The sequence below is a fragment of the Mirounga angustirostris genome, unplaced genomic scaffold (assembly GCF_029215605.1).
Source record: "Mirounga angustirostris isolate CCGP_5_RB_7025 unplaced genomic scaffold, mMirAng1.0.hap1 SCAF_6, whole genome shotgun sequence".
Lineage (NCBI taxonomy): Eukaryota > Metazoa > Chordata > Mammalia > Carnivora > Phocidae > Mirounga > Mirounga angustirostris.
Window position 1 is genome coordinate 141,325,681 of NW_026991714.1, and position 15,845 is coordinate 141,341,525.

General features: G+C 40.2%; 2 protein-coding genes across 2 annotated transcripts in view; one reads left to right on the top strand and one right to left on the bottom strand.

The window, feature by feature from the left end:
- Nucleotides 1-4,469, top strand: part of SLC18A2 (solute carrier family 18 member A2) — a 37,372-nt gene extending 32,903 nt beyond the window's left edge. Inside the window, exon 16 of the mRNA XM_045878941.3 lies at nt 2,184-4,469. Coding sequence (XP_045734897.1) covers nt 2,184-2,288 — 105 coding nt within the window. The 3' untranslated portion in view covers nt 2,289-4,469. The remainder of the gene's footprint in view (nt 1-2,183) is intronic.
- Nucleotides 4,470-4,959: 490 nt separating this feature from the next.
- PDZD8 (PDZ domain containing 8) overlaps nt 4,960-15,845 on the bottom strand; it is an 80,048-nt gene continuing 69,162 nt past the window's right edge. The window contains exons 4-5 of the mRNA XM_045878940.3: nt 14,243-14,405; nt 4,960-10,067 (exon numbers count right to left, since the gene is read on the bottom strand). Coding sequence (XP_045734896.1) covers nt 7,864-10,067; nt 14,243-14,405 — 2,367 coding nt within the window. The 3' untranslated portion in view covers nt 4,960-7,863. The remainder of the gene's footprint in view (nt 10,068-14,242; nt 14,406-15,845) is intronic.

Sequence of the window (15,845 nt, forward strand, 5' to 3'; positions counted from 1 at the left end):
CTCACTTAGTGTCTCTGTTTTTATTTTATTATTTTTATTTTCTTTTTGAGAGAGAGAGAGAGTGAGCAAGTGTGCTAGTTGGGGGAGGTGGTCAGAGGGAGAGGGAGAGAGAGAAGCCCAAGCAGACTGCTCGCTGAGTGTGGAGCCCAATGTGGGGCTCAATCCCATGACCCTCTGAGATCATGACCTGAGCCGAAATCGAGAGTCAGCCGCTTAACCGACTGAGCCACCCAGGTGCCCGTGGCCCTGTTTTACATAGTGGCTCGTTGAGTAGATAATTCATACTGTGCTCACAGCTCCTTTGCTGTGCCCATCCTTCCCATCCTTCCAGGTTCAGCTCGTGCCCCATCTCCTCCATACGGCTGTCCCTGAACACTTCACCCACCTGTGCATGCTGTGGGACCTGTCTTTCCCTTGCGGGGAAGTCACGGAGGTGCTGGGATAGGACCTTAGGGGGACAGCAGCAGGTGCCCAGCAGGCTGTTGGTAGCCATTCGGCTCTGCTGTAGTTCTAGATAATACCGTATCACCAAGGCAGTGCTTCTCATAGCATGTTGACACCACGGTCGTGAAGGGTTAGGGACCTGAATTTCAGGTTTAACCCCCCCACCCCCAGGTGATTATTGTGCATGTTTGAGGATCACTACCCTGTAGAGGTGAGACATTGAGATCTTTGGAGGTTAAACCGTTTGTGTAACAAGGATACATCCATATGGGGAGAATGGTCCTTGTGGACAATGTCTGTTGCATCAGTTACTGAGTTTTGGAAATTGAGCTCTTTATTAAATACATGTATTAATTCACTTGGCACGAAGCATAAAAAAAAAAAATTAAATTTGCAGCTGATGGTTTGAGCTGGCAGCCTGACTTAGAGGGTCAAGGAAGTCATTATCTTAACATGTCACCCAGGCAGATCATTTTAGAATTTCTCAGGAAATGATAAATGGGTTAGCACTGAGTGGAGTCACAGAAGTTATCAAATGTATGGGGCAAGACCTGGGGGGCGTAGCTGACGAAACACCGAGATAGGTTGCCGTAGACCAACATGAGATAAATTTTAACAGATAAATGTTTCCAAGTAGATTTTCATGCTGCATAAAAAGGTATTGGGGGAATAGTTTATGTGGAGGAAGACTCCAGAAGGCACAGCTGGTGGGAGAATCCGTTAGTTGTACCCAGTGCTCTGTTCCCTGTCCCCCCCCGCCGCCGCCAGCAGGAACAGACTTCGGCACAAGGCCATCTGGCGCACATCTGCCCCATTGTAGCTGTACGTCCCATGGTCATGTTCTTTAATTGCTGTGCCTACGCAGGGGGTTATGGGCCTACCACCTAGGGCGCTCGTGAAGCTGAGGTCTTGCAGCAAGGCTGCCGGCACAGGCCTGGCAGGATCAGGGCAGCTGTATTCTCAGACAGCGGGCTTGGTCTGCACATGTTCAAGAGGAATAATGATTACCAGGACTTACTAATTGAGGATCAATGGGCTGTTTTTCAGTAACAATGAGAAGGCACACGATTTGTATGTTCATGACACTGTCTGTGTTTTGTTTTAAAACCTCCATTTGAGCAAGAGGAAAACACCCAGGATTTGGGGAGAGGTGCCTGGAAATGCCATTTATGAAGACAGGGGCCCTGTGAGGAGTGTAGGGAAACCTAAGGGGCCAGGGCAGTGGTCTTAAAATATCAGGGCAGTCTGTGAAGATGGCTCGAATCTGAACCAGATCCACGTAGAGAAACAAGGGAGGCAGTTTAGTCTCAGGTACATTTGCAAGAGGAGTCCACCTCATTGAGGGTATGTTGCCACAGTGAAATCCATGCATAGCAATTGGACTGGGTGACCTCCAGGATTCCCACCCGCTTCTCACCCCAGCCCCAATTCCAAGATTCTAAATAGAACTCTTCCTAAACGTGACCCGCATAGCCCTTGCTTCATGGCTTGCAGGTTGCCCCGACTGGACTTCACGGCCCTGGGGGAGACCATGGCTGCCGTCTCTCGCCTGGAACCCTCCCGGAGTGTGGAACCCCGGGGCTTCGGGGCCAGGCACCCGGCAGTTGCACCGAAGGACTGGTTGACAGCGGGTGGTGCTAGATACAGCTTTCCAACTAGTAATTCTTAAAGATGGTAGGTTAAAACCATCTTCTCTTTATGAAACAAGGTTACTATATCTGCACTTTGCTCTCTTTCAGGCTATTCTCATGGATCACAACTGTCCCATTAAAACAAAAATGTACACCCAGAATAATATCCAGTCGTATCCAGTAGGTGATGATGAAGAATCTGAAAGTGACTGAGATCCTCAAAAGTCTCAAAGTATTTATTGTATAAAACCGTGTTTCCAGAAGTGAAATGACTCCTCCGGAACAGTCTTAGTCCTACCATTCATCCCTGGTGAAAGCAAAACAACCAAAGGTTATTCATTCTTCTCCATGGTTGTGATTGATTGCCAACAGCCTTATAAAGAAAAAGCAGCTTTTCTAGGGGTTTGTATAAATAGTGTTGAAAACTTTATTTTACGTATTTGATTTTATTAAATATTGTACAATATATTTTGACGAAATAGATATAGTGTAAATCTATAAATATTTGAATCCAAATCAAATATAATTTTTAAAAAACTTACATTCATGAACACTTGGGCAAAAAAATCTATTTTTTCTGAATATTGGTAATGAGTGTTTAAAATGAAAGCACACATTATCTCCAAGACACTTCCAACACTGAGAAACTAGAAGGAAGTCTGAAAAACAGAATCAAGTAAGACAGCATATGATGTTGTGACACAGTGTGGTTAACTTGTAATTACTATCAATATATTTCTGAGCTAAAAGCTAGTTATCTCAGATGCAGAGGACAGGAAGTTGAGTCTGTCATCTTTTGGACTTACCCATAATCGTGGCTGGCATTAGTTTTCTACAGAATCATCTACCTGGAAACAGATGGTTGTAAATTATGTATTTACATGTCGTGTGGCGGGCAGCAGACACTAAAGCCAACAGGGAAAATAGTAAATGTTCTGAAAGCAGAGAAAAGCACCCGGAAGTATAGTTATGAACAACTAGCTTTCCCTTTCTAGTATATATTTGATTGTCTTAGGATGAAAAGAAAATTGAGGGTAGATTCACCTTATACTGTCGAGGTTGTTTAAGCCTAAGATATATTAACTTTTAGAAATTTAGTTCAACTTTTAGAAACTTAAAAGGCTAATAGCTGCTAGGATATGAAAAAAATCTGACCTTTGACCTGGTAAGAGGTCATCCAAGTGTCTTTTAGGAATCTATTAAGTTTTGAATTGCAACTATTATTTTTTAGACTTCTGAAGGTTGTTCACATTAATGTGAAAAATTTTAAACGAAGATGGAGGAGGAATGAAATTATCTTGAATCACATTAGGAAAACAGGTAAAAATAATAGGTCAGGACACATTCCCTTTCAAAGACAGAAAAACCCTAGAAACATCTAGAAATGTCTGTGTATTCTTCTATCATCTAGTGCTGTATAATGTGGTTTTTCTAAGCATGACAACATTGACGTGCCTTTTCAATTTAACAGCAAATACTGTGTTAGCACTGTCAGTTGCCATCAGGTTTTGTATGAGATGTGATTGGAGTGTGCAGATAGTGTAGAATGTCTCAGATAATACTTGTAAATTCTAGAGTTCTGCAATCAACAAAAATTACCTAATGTCTGTATTTTGTTAGCTAAAATTGTGTTTCTGTTAACTTGGTCAAGGAGCAAAGAACTTTAGAACAAGGACTCGACCTCTAAGAGAGTAGCTGGTACTTTCTTTCCATTTGCTTTATGAAGCTTCTTGGAGTGACTTGAAATCTGGTGTTCAAGTGCAGTGTGGTGGAAGCAAACAAGTTTCCTATTCACATATTTGCACCGGGCAACTTACAAATCTCTGATAGCACTTTCATATGGCTAACGTAAACCATCAGGATTGTTCTCTACTCCCACAGGGGAGACCCTTCAAGAACGTGCTGCAGATCAATTCTCTTAGAGGGTTGGTGGCTCTCCCTGACCACAATACTGTATGATTTACTCCAATTTCATTCTTGCCTTTAAGGCTTCAGTCTCTTCAAGAATGACTGGCAGAGGCATGCCCACTGTTGATCTCTAGAAAGAACGTAAAAGACGTGAGTGTTTCAGAACTGTTTTGGGAGCAAAAGTATCAATTATATCTGACTGAGGGGGAAAATTACAAGGTCTTTTATTAGGACTAAAATTCTGGCCTTAGCAAAACTGTGAAGTGAGGCTTTTTTTCTCAGTGTATCAGAACCGTGAACATACAGCTCCCTGAATGTTTTTTTGAGCAGAGGTGGGTTTGTACCTGGCAAAACAGATACAAAATTGTTACTGAGGTAGCAAAGAATATTCAGTTCTTTCTTCTGACTGCTAAGTGTATGTGCATACTTGTTTTAGCTAGTTTCCTTAATAAATCTTCTGAACACTACTGTGCCTGTTTGTATTCCTTTATAAACCAGACATCGTTGGAATAAAATGCATAATGTATTGACTGTGAATATCTAATATCTAATTAAAAACTATTCTTTTCTGCTTGCAGGCATCAGGTAAAAATTCAGGTTAGTCTGAACCCTACTTTTTGGCTTTGCAAAATTGGCTTTAAATTGAAATCTGTAACTAGTCCCATGGCGTCAATGTGGAAAAGCCCAGTTAAGTTACCCTTGCATTTCTAAAGTTAAATTGCTTTCCTGACTGTCGTGAACAAATAACCATATATGATGGAAGTAACTAAGCTCTTCCACATGGTGAGCCCACAGGGCCCTGGAATCTAGACAACTCAGGGTGTGTACGTACGTCTCTTTCAGGCATGAGACTCACAGGCACGAGAATCGCAGTTTTACTCAGATCTTAGAGGGGCTCTAAACCTTCCCCAAGCCTTCTATTAAAAGAAAGCTATTATCTCAATTTAGAAAAAAAGACAATACATTTTCAAAGTGATTTTAAATTTATTCACTTTTAGGGAAATTAAGATCTTTGTAATCAGGAGCCAAGTATTTTCAAACTGCCTTTCAAAAAATCGAGATAAATTTAGAGCTTGACAGTACCCTTCAATTTTCAGCTTGTTTTCTCTTCTCAAATCATAAAATAGCCAATAGTATTTCAGCTATTCTGATACTTGAGTATAGGACTTAATATTAGGAAATGTAGCATATTAATTCTGATTCCAAAATAATGCTAAAATATTGTTCAGCGTGATTGTTTAACCTAGTTCTTCACCTCACCTAAATACCAGAAATACAGAAAATAGTCTAATTCCTAATAAATAGCAGGGCCGATCCATATATCTGAGATTTCACAGCTTAGAAAAAACAACAGTAAAACCAGAATTTAATGCTTTTAGGCAAATTTCAAAAGAGCAATTTTGTTTAGCAAAAGTGGACTTTGTGAAGAGCTTGTTTGCATGGCCAAATTCAACCAGGCGGTAATTCCAGAGATGTAGCAATCACCTCTTTCAGATGTTAGCAAATGAAGATATTCTTGTTTTCTGTGGTAGTTCTTTTTATTATTTTTTAGCTATTGATAACATAGCATGGCAGCAAGATTACATCAGGAATGTAGGAGAATACAACTGTTTTCAAGGAAGCCTCACACCTCACTACCCCCTAGGCTATTTGGAGTGACCCCCTCCCCCCCACTAAAGCACAACTGTGATGCTTCTAATGCCTGTCCGAGTAGATAGAAAAATATTGCACTACATTAAAGGTAGATTTTACAAATATCATTAGCAGCATTACTGAGCTTTTCATAACTGTGGTTCTACAGAGTTAAATACTTTTAAAACAGGAGATTTTTATGAACCAAAATTTTGCGTTATTTCTGCAGCTCTTTCAAACGCATCGGTTTCAGCAGCATGCTTGGATGTCACTAAAACTCCTGTGGTGTCATCCATCCATACACACCAGCCACTTACAGACACTGGCCTTCCAGGTCATCACCGGTAAGTTATTTTTCATAAGATAAAAGTTGGTTATTACATTGGGCAGATTGTTTCAAGCACATGTTACAGAACTTTTTTTTAGCTTTCAGAGTAGGTGTATAAAGACTTCTACAGCAGTGTTCTTTTAAAATGCAAACATGCTTAATACAAAAAAGGGGATACACAGATCTATTTTTGTTATAAACTTGGCCAATAAAGGTACTTCCTAAAGTTCACTTAATAAAAGTAGAATAACTCCTCTACCTTCAAAAAATGTTTTTGTCCCCCATTTGAGTCATAGCTTTTCTTGAATAGCTTTTTACTGTTCAGAACACTTCTGCAGTTCTGTTGTTCTCCTCACAACAATCCTGTGAGGTAGTTAAAGTATTGTTTATTCCTACTTTGGAGCTGGGGAGACGGCGGCATGGAAGCCGCTTGTGATTATAAAGTTCATTAATGGCCAGTGGAAGAGCTTGACCTTTAACTCTTGCCTGGAGTTCTGGGCTCTAAACCTGGGCCAGAACCCTCACTATTACATCTTACACTATGCCTCTTCCTGCCGGCCATCGAAACTGTCCCACCTACCTTTAAATTCATGTCAATCTTTAGTATATGTCATTTATCACAGTAGTTACCTATAAGAGGAAAATAGACCTATAAAAGGCCAAAACTTTCATGGTATACCAACAGAGGTCATGCTCACACGTTTTCCCTCAGTCACATGTTACTGGGGTCCACACAGTGGACCGAGTATTGGAATAGATCTTTATTATCAGAGAACTGATCCCAATTCCTACGTATCTATACTGTTTTTATTTTTTTTTAAACAAAAGACTGAACTATAGACGTGTTCAGAATGACCACCATTCCTTCAACCTGCAGCATGTCAATCTATCTTGCATGATTCCTTTCCTTTATGACATCCTCCTGCATGAAAATGTTCCTAAAACAAAACAGCCAAACCCAGTTATCAACACGGTCATTTTAAGAACAGTCCTCTGAAACTTTATCCTTGACATGCTTTATTTCCCATGGGAGAACTGAAGATGAAAAAAATCAAATGTTCAGAACTTCCATTTAAAAGGAGAAAGCATCCACATTTCGAAAGATTTTATTTCAAAATCCTACTGGTTACTGTTTTTTTTAGTAATCTTCTCTACAAAATTCTTGACCAACTGCATTCTCTATTTCCTATTACATTTGGTTTGTCAATGCAACCTCTTCAAATTAATAACTGTATTCTCACTAAAACTGCACAAAAACTAGAAAATTCACAGGATAGAAAGCAAGCAATATACGTAATTTTTTTTTTTTTTTTTACTGATCAGTGTAACTGACTAAAGCCGCAGCATCTGCTTTTATGTTACATTTGGCAAAAACAAAAAATCACCCTCAAAACCCCAAAGTAACAAAAATTTCAAGCAAGTAGAGATGACAAACTTCCTAACACGAAGATTCAAAACCTGTTCCCTCAATGATTGCCGTTGTCAATTTGGGCATGCAGCAAACTTGTTATAACCGTGATGGAAATGAAAAGACTTCAAGAATTTGGACAGTATCCTATTTAACACTCATTCAAAACTAAATGAAGGAAAGTAACACAATGAGACATCACACGTACACATAAATATGAAAAGTTAGCTTACATAATTACATAATTAGAAAAAGTTAAAAATAAATTAGTAAAAATAAATTCCCAGTATAAACCCAAAAACGCATAGCTATAAATGCAATCTGAAACAACCAATTTAGTGAGCTGGTCATGTTTTTGCTGGAAAACAACCTCTTTTCACTCTTGTTCTTACACAAGCAAATGGCTGTGGAGAAGCAGGCCGAAGTGCATTAGAAGAGGGCTTACATGTGGGTTATCTGTGGTACTTGAGATGCAACTTTTCCCCAATCACTCGGACAGTTTAAATAGGCTGTTAAACAGACTCTGATGGGCCAAATAAGTCCTCTGATATGTTGCTGAATGGCTGGGAGTCTATTAGTTGGGTTATTTCATTATCGAGGTCTTCTTCTGTATCATCTGTGTACTTGCTTATTTTTTTGGAGTGCTGGTCTAAAGACAGACTTTCTAAAGATTCAAGATCTTCAATGCCCGCTCTGTAGTGGATCATGAGAAGTGTTAGAGCTTGTAGTCTTTCACTTGATTTAGACAAAGCAGCAGAAAGAAGGGATTTTTTCCTTGATTCAGTTGCTTCTTTTTCTTCTCTAACAAGGGAATTATTATGTTCCAGCTCCTGGTCAATTTCGTTCTGCAGTTTATCCAGCATGAACTCTAGTTTCTGGATCCTCTCCTCTGTAGGCAAGCCCCTGTACAGATCACGGCCGATTTCTTTAACTGCAATGAAAACACTGTCGTCCAGACCACCATCCTTCCTCACCAACTTTATTCCTGTGTTGTTTCCCCGCTTAGAAGGACTGTTCGGACCACAGACCTCGGTGTCACTGCCTTCGTTGTCTGATGTGTTGGGTGTGTGTTTTGGTGAAGGTTCCACTAGATCAGTTCCTGGTTCAGAAAGGCGAGTTTTAGAGACTTGGCGCAAATTTAACAAACGAGAGCTCGTATTGATGATGTGTCTTGTCAGACCTGTTGTTTTATTGACTGACTTGCTAGCTTCAGCATCAATCCGAGGAGGCAGGCCTAAGAAGGTTTCTTGTCCTTCCAGCCTGAGGTTTTTCAGGGTCCGGTCTATCCGCCTATCAGTTGCTCCACAAAGAGGTGTCTCCGCTAGACACTTTTCCTGACATTTTTTATGGCAAACATAAGCACAGAACATACACTGGGAAGCAGCTTTAGTCCACACTTTTTTCTTACAGTAATCACACCAAGTTGGGTTCTGGAACTGAGTATCCTGGAAACTATGTTTATTTTCTGTTAAACCCATCTGTCCAACAAAATGTTCCTCTTTAGGTAGGGCAGAAACCTCTTCGACCAAATGGAGTTCTTTTTCTTTCTCTAAGTTAGTAACTGTAGGGTGGTCTGGTTCTCCTTCTTTCAAATATTTGAAGTGAATGGTAATGTCACCAAAGCAAAATTTGTCATTGAATCCCTTCTGCATACTCAGATTCCGTAGTGCGGTTCTCGTGACCATTGCCTTAGGCGAGGGGGCTTCCAGTCTGAATTTTGAAGAGTATTCCATGTTTGACGTGGCCAGACATCCTAAGGCCACCTCTTCAAGTTTTAAGCTGACATGCCCCAAACAGGTAAGACCCCCTAACTTGAAAGGATCTCTGCACCACAGTGCAATGTTTAAGTATCTGTGGCAGGCTTCTATGTCAAAGAAACAGGTTGCTCTGGTTCTTGTCCATTTTCCTAGCTTATTACGGTAAGGAATTTCTGATGATTCCCACATCTGAGGGTCATCTGAACTGTCCTTAGGAGGGCAGGAACTTTCTGAAGTAAAATCTCTCGCCACTTCTTGCTTTGCTAAAAATGGCTTAGATGCAGCTACATCTTCTGTATGATCCATATTTTTCGCTTGCTTTTCAGCAGGTTTATCCGCAGGAGGAGGAGGCAGCACCTTTTCCGGCTTTTCAGGGAGAACATCGGGTTCTGTCTGATTTGGGGTGTCGGCAGAAGGCAAAGGAACTTTCACTTGTGGTCGTGGTGGCACGGGTGGTTTGACAGTGGATCCCTGGGTGGGTTTTGACACTTGTGTTGGGTCCGTTAACTCAGAAGCTTTTAGGGCCAAGGGTTTATTTCCCTCTTTACATGGAGGTTTTGGTGGTGGTGGGTGATTTCCTACAGCTAATTTACGGTTTAAAACTGGTGATATCGTTCCAAGGGGTTTAACAGAAAGTGTTGTTGGAGTACGTTTGGGGCTGTGACTTACTGACGGAGCCTCATCTTTGAGCTCATTCTGTGCTCTGACATCACTTGCCAAGTCTTCAAATTCAGAATCCAAATCTCTATTTTCAGCATCTACTGCCAACCCAGTGGTTTCCTCTTCATAGTTTGGCTGGCATGAGCTTGACAGAAAGTTTTCTTCCAACTGCCCAAAATTATCTTGCAGCGCTGTACCTTGATTACTCTGGCCGACAGGTCTCTCGTAATACACCAGGACCCGGTCCCCAGCCTGCTTGATCAGCTTCAACACTTGCAGGGTAGATGTGATTTTCACACCTGTTGTAAGATTTTAAAAGGGAAAACATGTAAATTACTGCAATGAAAATCACTTAAGTTTGCTGAATGTAACTGCCCTTAGTTTATGATTATGGAAAAGCAATACAGAAATGTGGTGAATGATCAAATTCAGAGACCAATGCTTGAAGTAAACTTAGCAAAATACTGTATTATGAATAGCGGACTCTTTTACATATTCTTTTTATTAGCCCTACCCATCAAACTAATCTTTTTATCAGGACCAGAAAGAATAAGGAAAGCATAAATTGCTTTAAAGTTAAACAAGTTGGTTACTATCTGCATCGATAATATCAGCTTAAATTTTCATTTTATTATGTTCTAATAGGTGGCTACATTAACACAGTTTGAAATTCAAAAGGTACAGAAAAATGTAGATGAAAAATCTCGCTTCCACCTCTATTTCCCAACCACACTGTCCCTTCCCTGAGGCAGTCAAAGCTAGCAGCTTCTGGTGGAGTCTTCTAGAGATACTCTAGGTGTTATCTTTAAAGGCTCTGTTTGTTTCCTGCCCTCCCCCCACCTTCCCCCAAACAGTACTTACCCAAGCTAGCCCTTTCTGTAGGACTTAGAAAAAGGTGAGAAGGGGTCTTTGCTTTCCAAAGGTCTTAGGACCACCCTAAATAAATCAGAGTAACATCAGCCCCATCTAACAACCTGACTTCAGAGTTCCTTAACCTATATCCTCTCCTATCTCAGTTGCCCAGGCAAGATCATGCTTTAGACCTGATTATCACTTGGTATTTTCCACATCAGAGGTCCTTCACTTGTAGTTAATCTCTGCTCACAATCTCCTATTTCCCGCCTCGTTACAATGTTGTCTGTTACTAACTGAATCTGTTTTGAGGTCATTTCCAGGCCCAATCATTCCTCCTTTGCTGTCCTGGTCCAACTGGTCTCCTAACACCACTTGCTTTTCTCCCCAACCTTAGTCTCAAGATTTCACTGATGTTCACTCACATCAAGATTTGGGATTCTTTTGCCCTGGCACTTTCCTCTTCTGTCTATCTGGCTTTCTGATCCCAGCTTGCTAGCCCCATCTCCTTTTTCTGCTCCTGGGCTTACCACCGGTACCTAGTGCTAACTGACACTGGCCATCCTCAGCAAGGCATTCTTTTGAATTGTTTCTGGTCTCTAAACAACTAAGTCTCTAAAACCCCAGCTTCAAACCCTCCCTATTCCCCTGAAGCCCACCCTCCCTACTGTCTTTTATTCTGCAGGTGATCTCTCCTTATTTACTGAAGAGATCAACAAGCAGCCCCCTTTTCTCCTGGCCAATCATTTTTAGTATGAACCTATCTCCGAGGACGAAGTAGCCTTTACTTGTACTTTGGATCCTATTCCCCATCTCCTTCAGGACTTTGCTCCATCAGCTATCCTGGCTCATATCTTTATTCCCTTCCTTCTTCTCCTTTAAAACCTTTTTCTTGGTTTTCATGACACTGTACTACTAATTTGGCTCTGACCACCTCTGCTTTCTTTTTCTCCATCCATATCTGCCCCTTGTACCAAACGTCCCCATGGTTTTTATATGCCCTAGTTCTCTCCCTTTTTGCTCTCTCCCTGGATCACAACCACCTCAGTGGTTGCAACCTTCAACTTTTTCTTTGGTTGGTCTCCCCTCTTCTTCACACTATTCCTACATCCCTAACTACTTCTGGAGATCAGCACCTGGATGTTTCCTTGACGTAACAAATTCAGCTTAGTTAAAACCCCTCTCTGATCTTCTCATTCTCCTGTCCCTATGTGAATTAACTTGCCACCCTCCCAATTAACCCAATCTGCACCTCAGAGACAGCTGACCCCCTCGATCCCAGCAGCTCTCAGTTTTGTCAGAGTTCTAGTCGTTTTCCTCCCCTGTTCAGATCCACCTGGTCACTGGCTTCAGTTCCAAGAATCCACAGCTCCTTGCTGTGACCCCTCAGATCTTCCCTGTTTTAATCATCAAACATACTGCTCCCCAATTTTCCTAAAGCTTTGGCTCAAAAACCTTTAGTGTACAAACTCATCACACTGGAATCCAGGGCTTTCTAATGTGGCTCTCTCCATGATTCATCCAGCCTGCTCTTTCCCTCTAACCACACTATGTTTCAACAAAATTGTAGTCTGACATACATACAAATGAAAAATAAGTCCATCTACTGAGCTGCAGGAAAACTTCAACTCAATCTAAACTCATTCCCTGTGACTTAACACCTGGCCTCATCTCTTCCCCAACCACCAGGAACTTTGGGGAGACAACCACTGTTCCTCTAAGGACTAGTTGGCCAAATCTGGATTCCTTTTCTTTTGCAATGTTACAAATACACACAAAACTAGAGGAAACAGAAGAAAAATGAACTCCATCATTGAGCTTCAAATATAATAAGCATTTTGCTGATCTTATTTCAACTACCACCAATCCCATTATTAAATATTTAAAAATTATATACCCATATAAACAAATTATAGGTATAAAAAATAAGTATTATACCTGTCCCTTATCTCAGTACTTTGTTTTTATAAATGTTAGCTATAAAGGGGTGACCTTTACTTTTTCCAATCTGTACACATTTATATTGCTTTCTTTTTGAGAAGAGATATTTTTGAGAATATTTACTACATGTGTAACTGAAAACAAAAACCTTCCCATAAAAGGACATAAAAAAGAAAAAAAAATACCCTGTAGGTAAAACCAGAACAAAGGTATGTGTGGATATAAAAAATTTATACTGAATTCTAGTTTTTGGCTGAGGGGGAGTAACTGCTATGTTTGTTAAACAATTACGTAACAGAGGAGGTCTGTTTCATGGCTCTGCCATCCTCAGTGCCTACAAAGAGCCGCAGCATCTGGGGGCTTGTGAGAAATGCAGAATCTTGGGCCCCTGTCCAGGTCTGCTGAAGCAGAATCCCTATTTTAACACCACGTCTGGGTGACTGGAATACAGTCAGAAGGTTTGAGAAGCATTGTTTATGACCTATCGAAGGGATTTCCATGTGAAAATATGGACTTAGTTGGGCTTCCAGGGGTGCAACTAAATGATTTTCATTATTTTACTGTCACGATGGCTTTGAATCAAAGCTTTAACATGTAACAAAGGAAAACTCCTTGCTTTGAGGGGCGCCTGGGTGGCTCAGTCAGTTAAGCGTCTGCCTTCGGCTCAGATCATGATCCCAGCGTTCTGGGATCGAGTCCCACGTCCGATTCCCTGCTCAGCAGGGAGTCTGCTTCTCTCTCTCTCTCTGTCCCTCCCTCTACCCTTCCACCCCTGCTCATTCTCTCTCTCAAATAAAAATAAAATCTTGGGAAAAAAAAAAGAAAACTCCTTGCTTTGGGAACTGACCTACCTTGTTGTTTATTATCTTAGCTGTGAAAGAATATACCACATTGTCTTCGGAAGCTCAGCTGTGACCAACCATGTGTTCAAGAAATCTCTTGACAAGCCTAGAATGGGGGGACGGGGCAGGTACTACAAAGGTCTGAAAAGGTTTGGACTTTTTCCCCCATTGGTGTGTACAGGGAGTCCTACTGCTTATTCATAAACATCCAAGCAAATAATCTGCCTATCAACAGAATTTATGTAGTTATCAATCCAACTGATAGGAAGGCATACAGGTGACACATTCTTCCACTAGCAATAGTGATTTGGGCTGTACTCTAATGACTGCATATTAACAAATGGCTGGCCAATCAGGGGCAATACAGAGCCATCAATATGGGGCCACAGGACAGTTCAAGTGTGCCCTCTTGGACAAGAAATATTAGTCTCTCTCCTGTTCATTATCTAGTCCTAAGTGATGGGGGTCATAGTGCTAATACTGTCAATTTTAGGCCCAGAGGAGTTAGGTGGTTATACAGAAGGAACTGCTGACCTGCCCTTTCTTTCATATTCATTAAACACTAGAGGAATAGAAGATGGGATGGAAAGGAAAATTAGAGAAGTTTACCGAAGAGTGGTCTAAAAATGAAGTATTTTACAGATTCATACATAAGGACTAAAATGGCATATGTATTGTAAATTAAGGCTTCCTTCAGATTTTTATTTTTAATAAAGTTATTCTCTTTCCATTATAAAAGTAACATGTGCTCACAGAAAGAATGAAGATAGGGAAAACTCCCACATTTGCTCACTGATTTCTCTATAAATGTGATGTGTGTTTCATATTAGCATAATTACCTCCAATAGCAATCAGTCGGTCTCCCCGCTGAAGATCTGCAAGTGCAGCAGGCGAGTTTGGGGCCACCGTCTCAATTATGACATGCCCAGCATACCCATCAGTTGACTGGACAAGACGAAGTGTAAGTCCGACACTTTGTAAATTCCCCTTTATTAATTCAACCTTTGATAAAGAGAAAAAAGTGAAAACAATGGGTTCATGGTAGGCGAGTGAGAAAACATTAGCCCACTGAGAACACTGCAGCTGATGCTGACTTTTGTACCATGGTGACTATTTTTACAGACAAATAAAAGAGGAGGAGATTTTTATTGTGACAATGTTAACACGTGCTCAGACTACACATACGGGGTTCAAAAACATTAAACATACTTTCTTATCTTCAACATGTCTTATTTAAGATCCATTCTCACTGTAGAATATTTGGAAATAGAAAGGCAAAATAAAACACTCCTAATCATACCATCCAGAACTGCTGTATACTTTCTAATATATATATTTTAACAAAATTATGATCTGATTGTGAATATAATTCTGAATCTTGCTTTTTTGAAATATAATGGGAAATATCTTCTATGTCATTAGATGTGCTTTGGAACCTCTTTTTTTATGATATATTGTTAAATTATCTTTTGGGGGGGCAAAGTAAAAGAGTTTACATTTTATTAACAGGTATCTTATTAATGAGATAGCCTTTTCTAACTCATCAAGATCATTTTGTTTTCTAAACAAATGTCACCTAATTTATCAAAATATGTGTCCCAGATTCACATCATCTGTGAACTAAAGACAATGCAACATGTTATGTCCTCAGTTAAATTACTGATTAAAAAAAACAGATTGAATGCTACATCCTTCTAGATGACAAGAATTCAATCTGTGTTTATTGAGTTAAATAAATTACAAATCAGTCTAATTGTATTATCATTCAGTCCATGTTTCTTAGTTCTGGTCTTCAAGGGATCTCATGAGGGAGATCTCTGCCAAATAACTTGCTAATATCCTAATGTATCACTGTCTGTATTACTTTAATAAATAAACCCTACTTTTAAAAGCCAGAAATTTAATTCTCCTACCTAATGGTGTTGGCTGGTAAAAGAGACCTAACTGGAAATTGTTTTTTAATATGGATGTTACTAGATTTTGTAAAGTTGCTTTTAGATTAAGTAAAATCTTAATCACATTATGCTCAAGAAATGGGAGATGTAGTCAAGTTTTTGATTATCTAAAGGTTTACACACAAACAAAAAACCCTCCAAAAAACATATGTATTTAAACCTCCAAAAAAACTGTCCAATTCTTGCCTTATGATACAGTAAATAATCACCTTATAATGTTAATAGTGGTTTTCACTTTTAAAAAGCCCTTAAGAAAATCGCGGGAAACAAACTGAGTGTTGTTGGAGTGGGGGGTGGGGGGGGAGGGATGGGGTGACTGGGTGATAGACACTGGGGAGGGTATGTGCTCTGGTAAGCGCTGTGAATTGTGCAAGACTGTTGAATCTCAGATCTGTACCTCTGAAACAAATAATGCAATATATGTTAAGAAAAAAAAAAGAAGAAGGTAGCGGGAGGGGAAGAATGAAGCGGGGGAAATCGGAGGGGT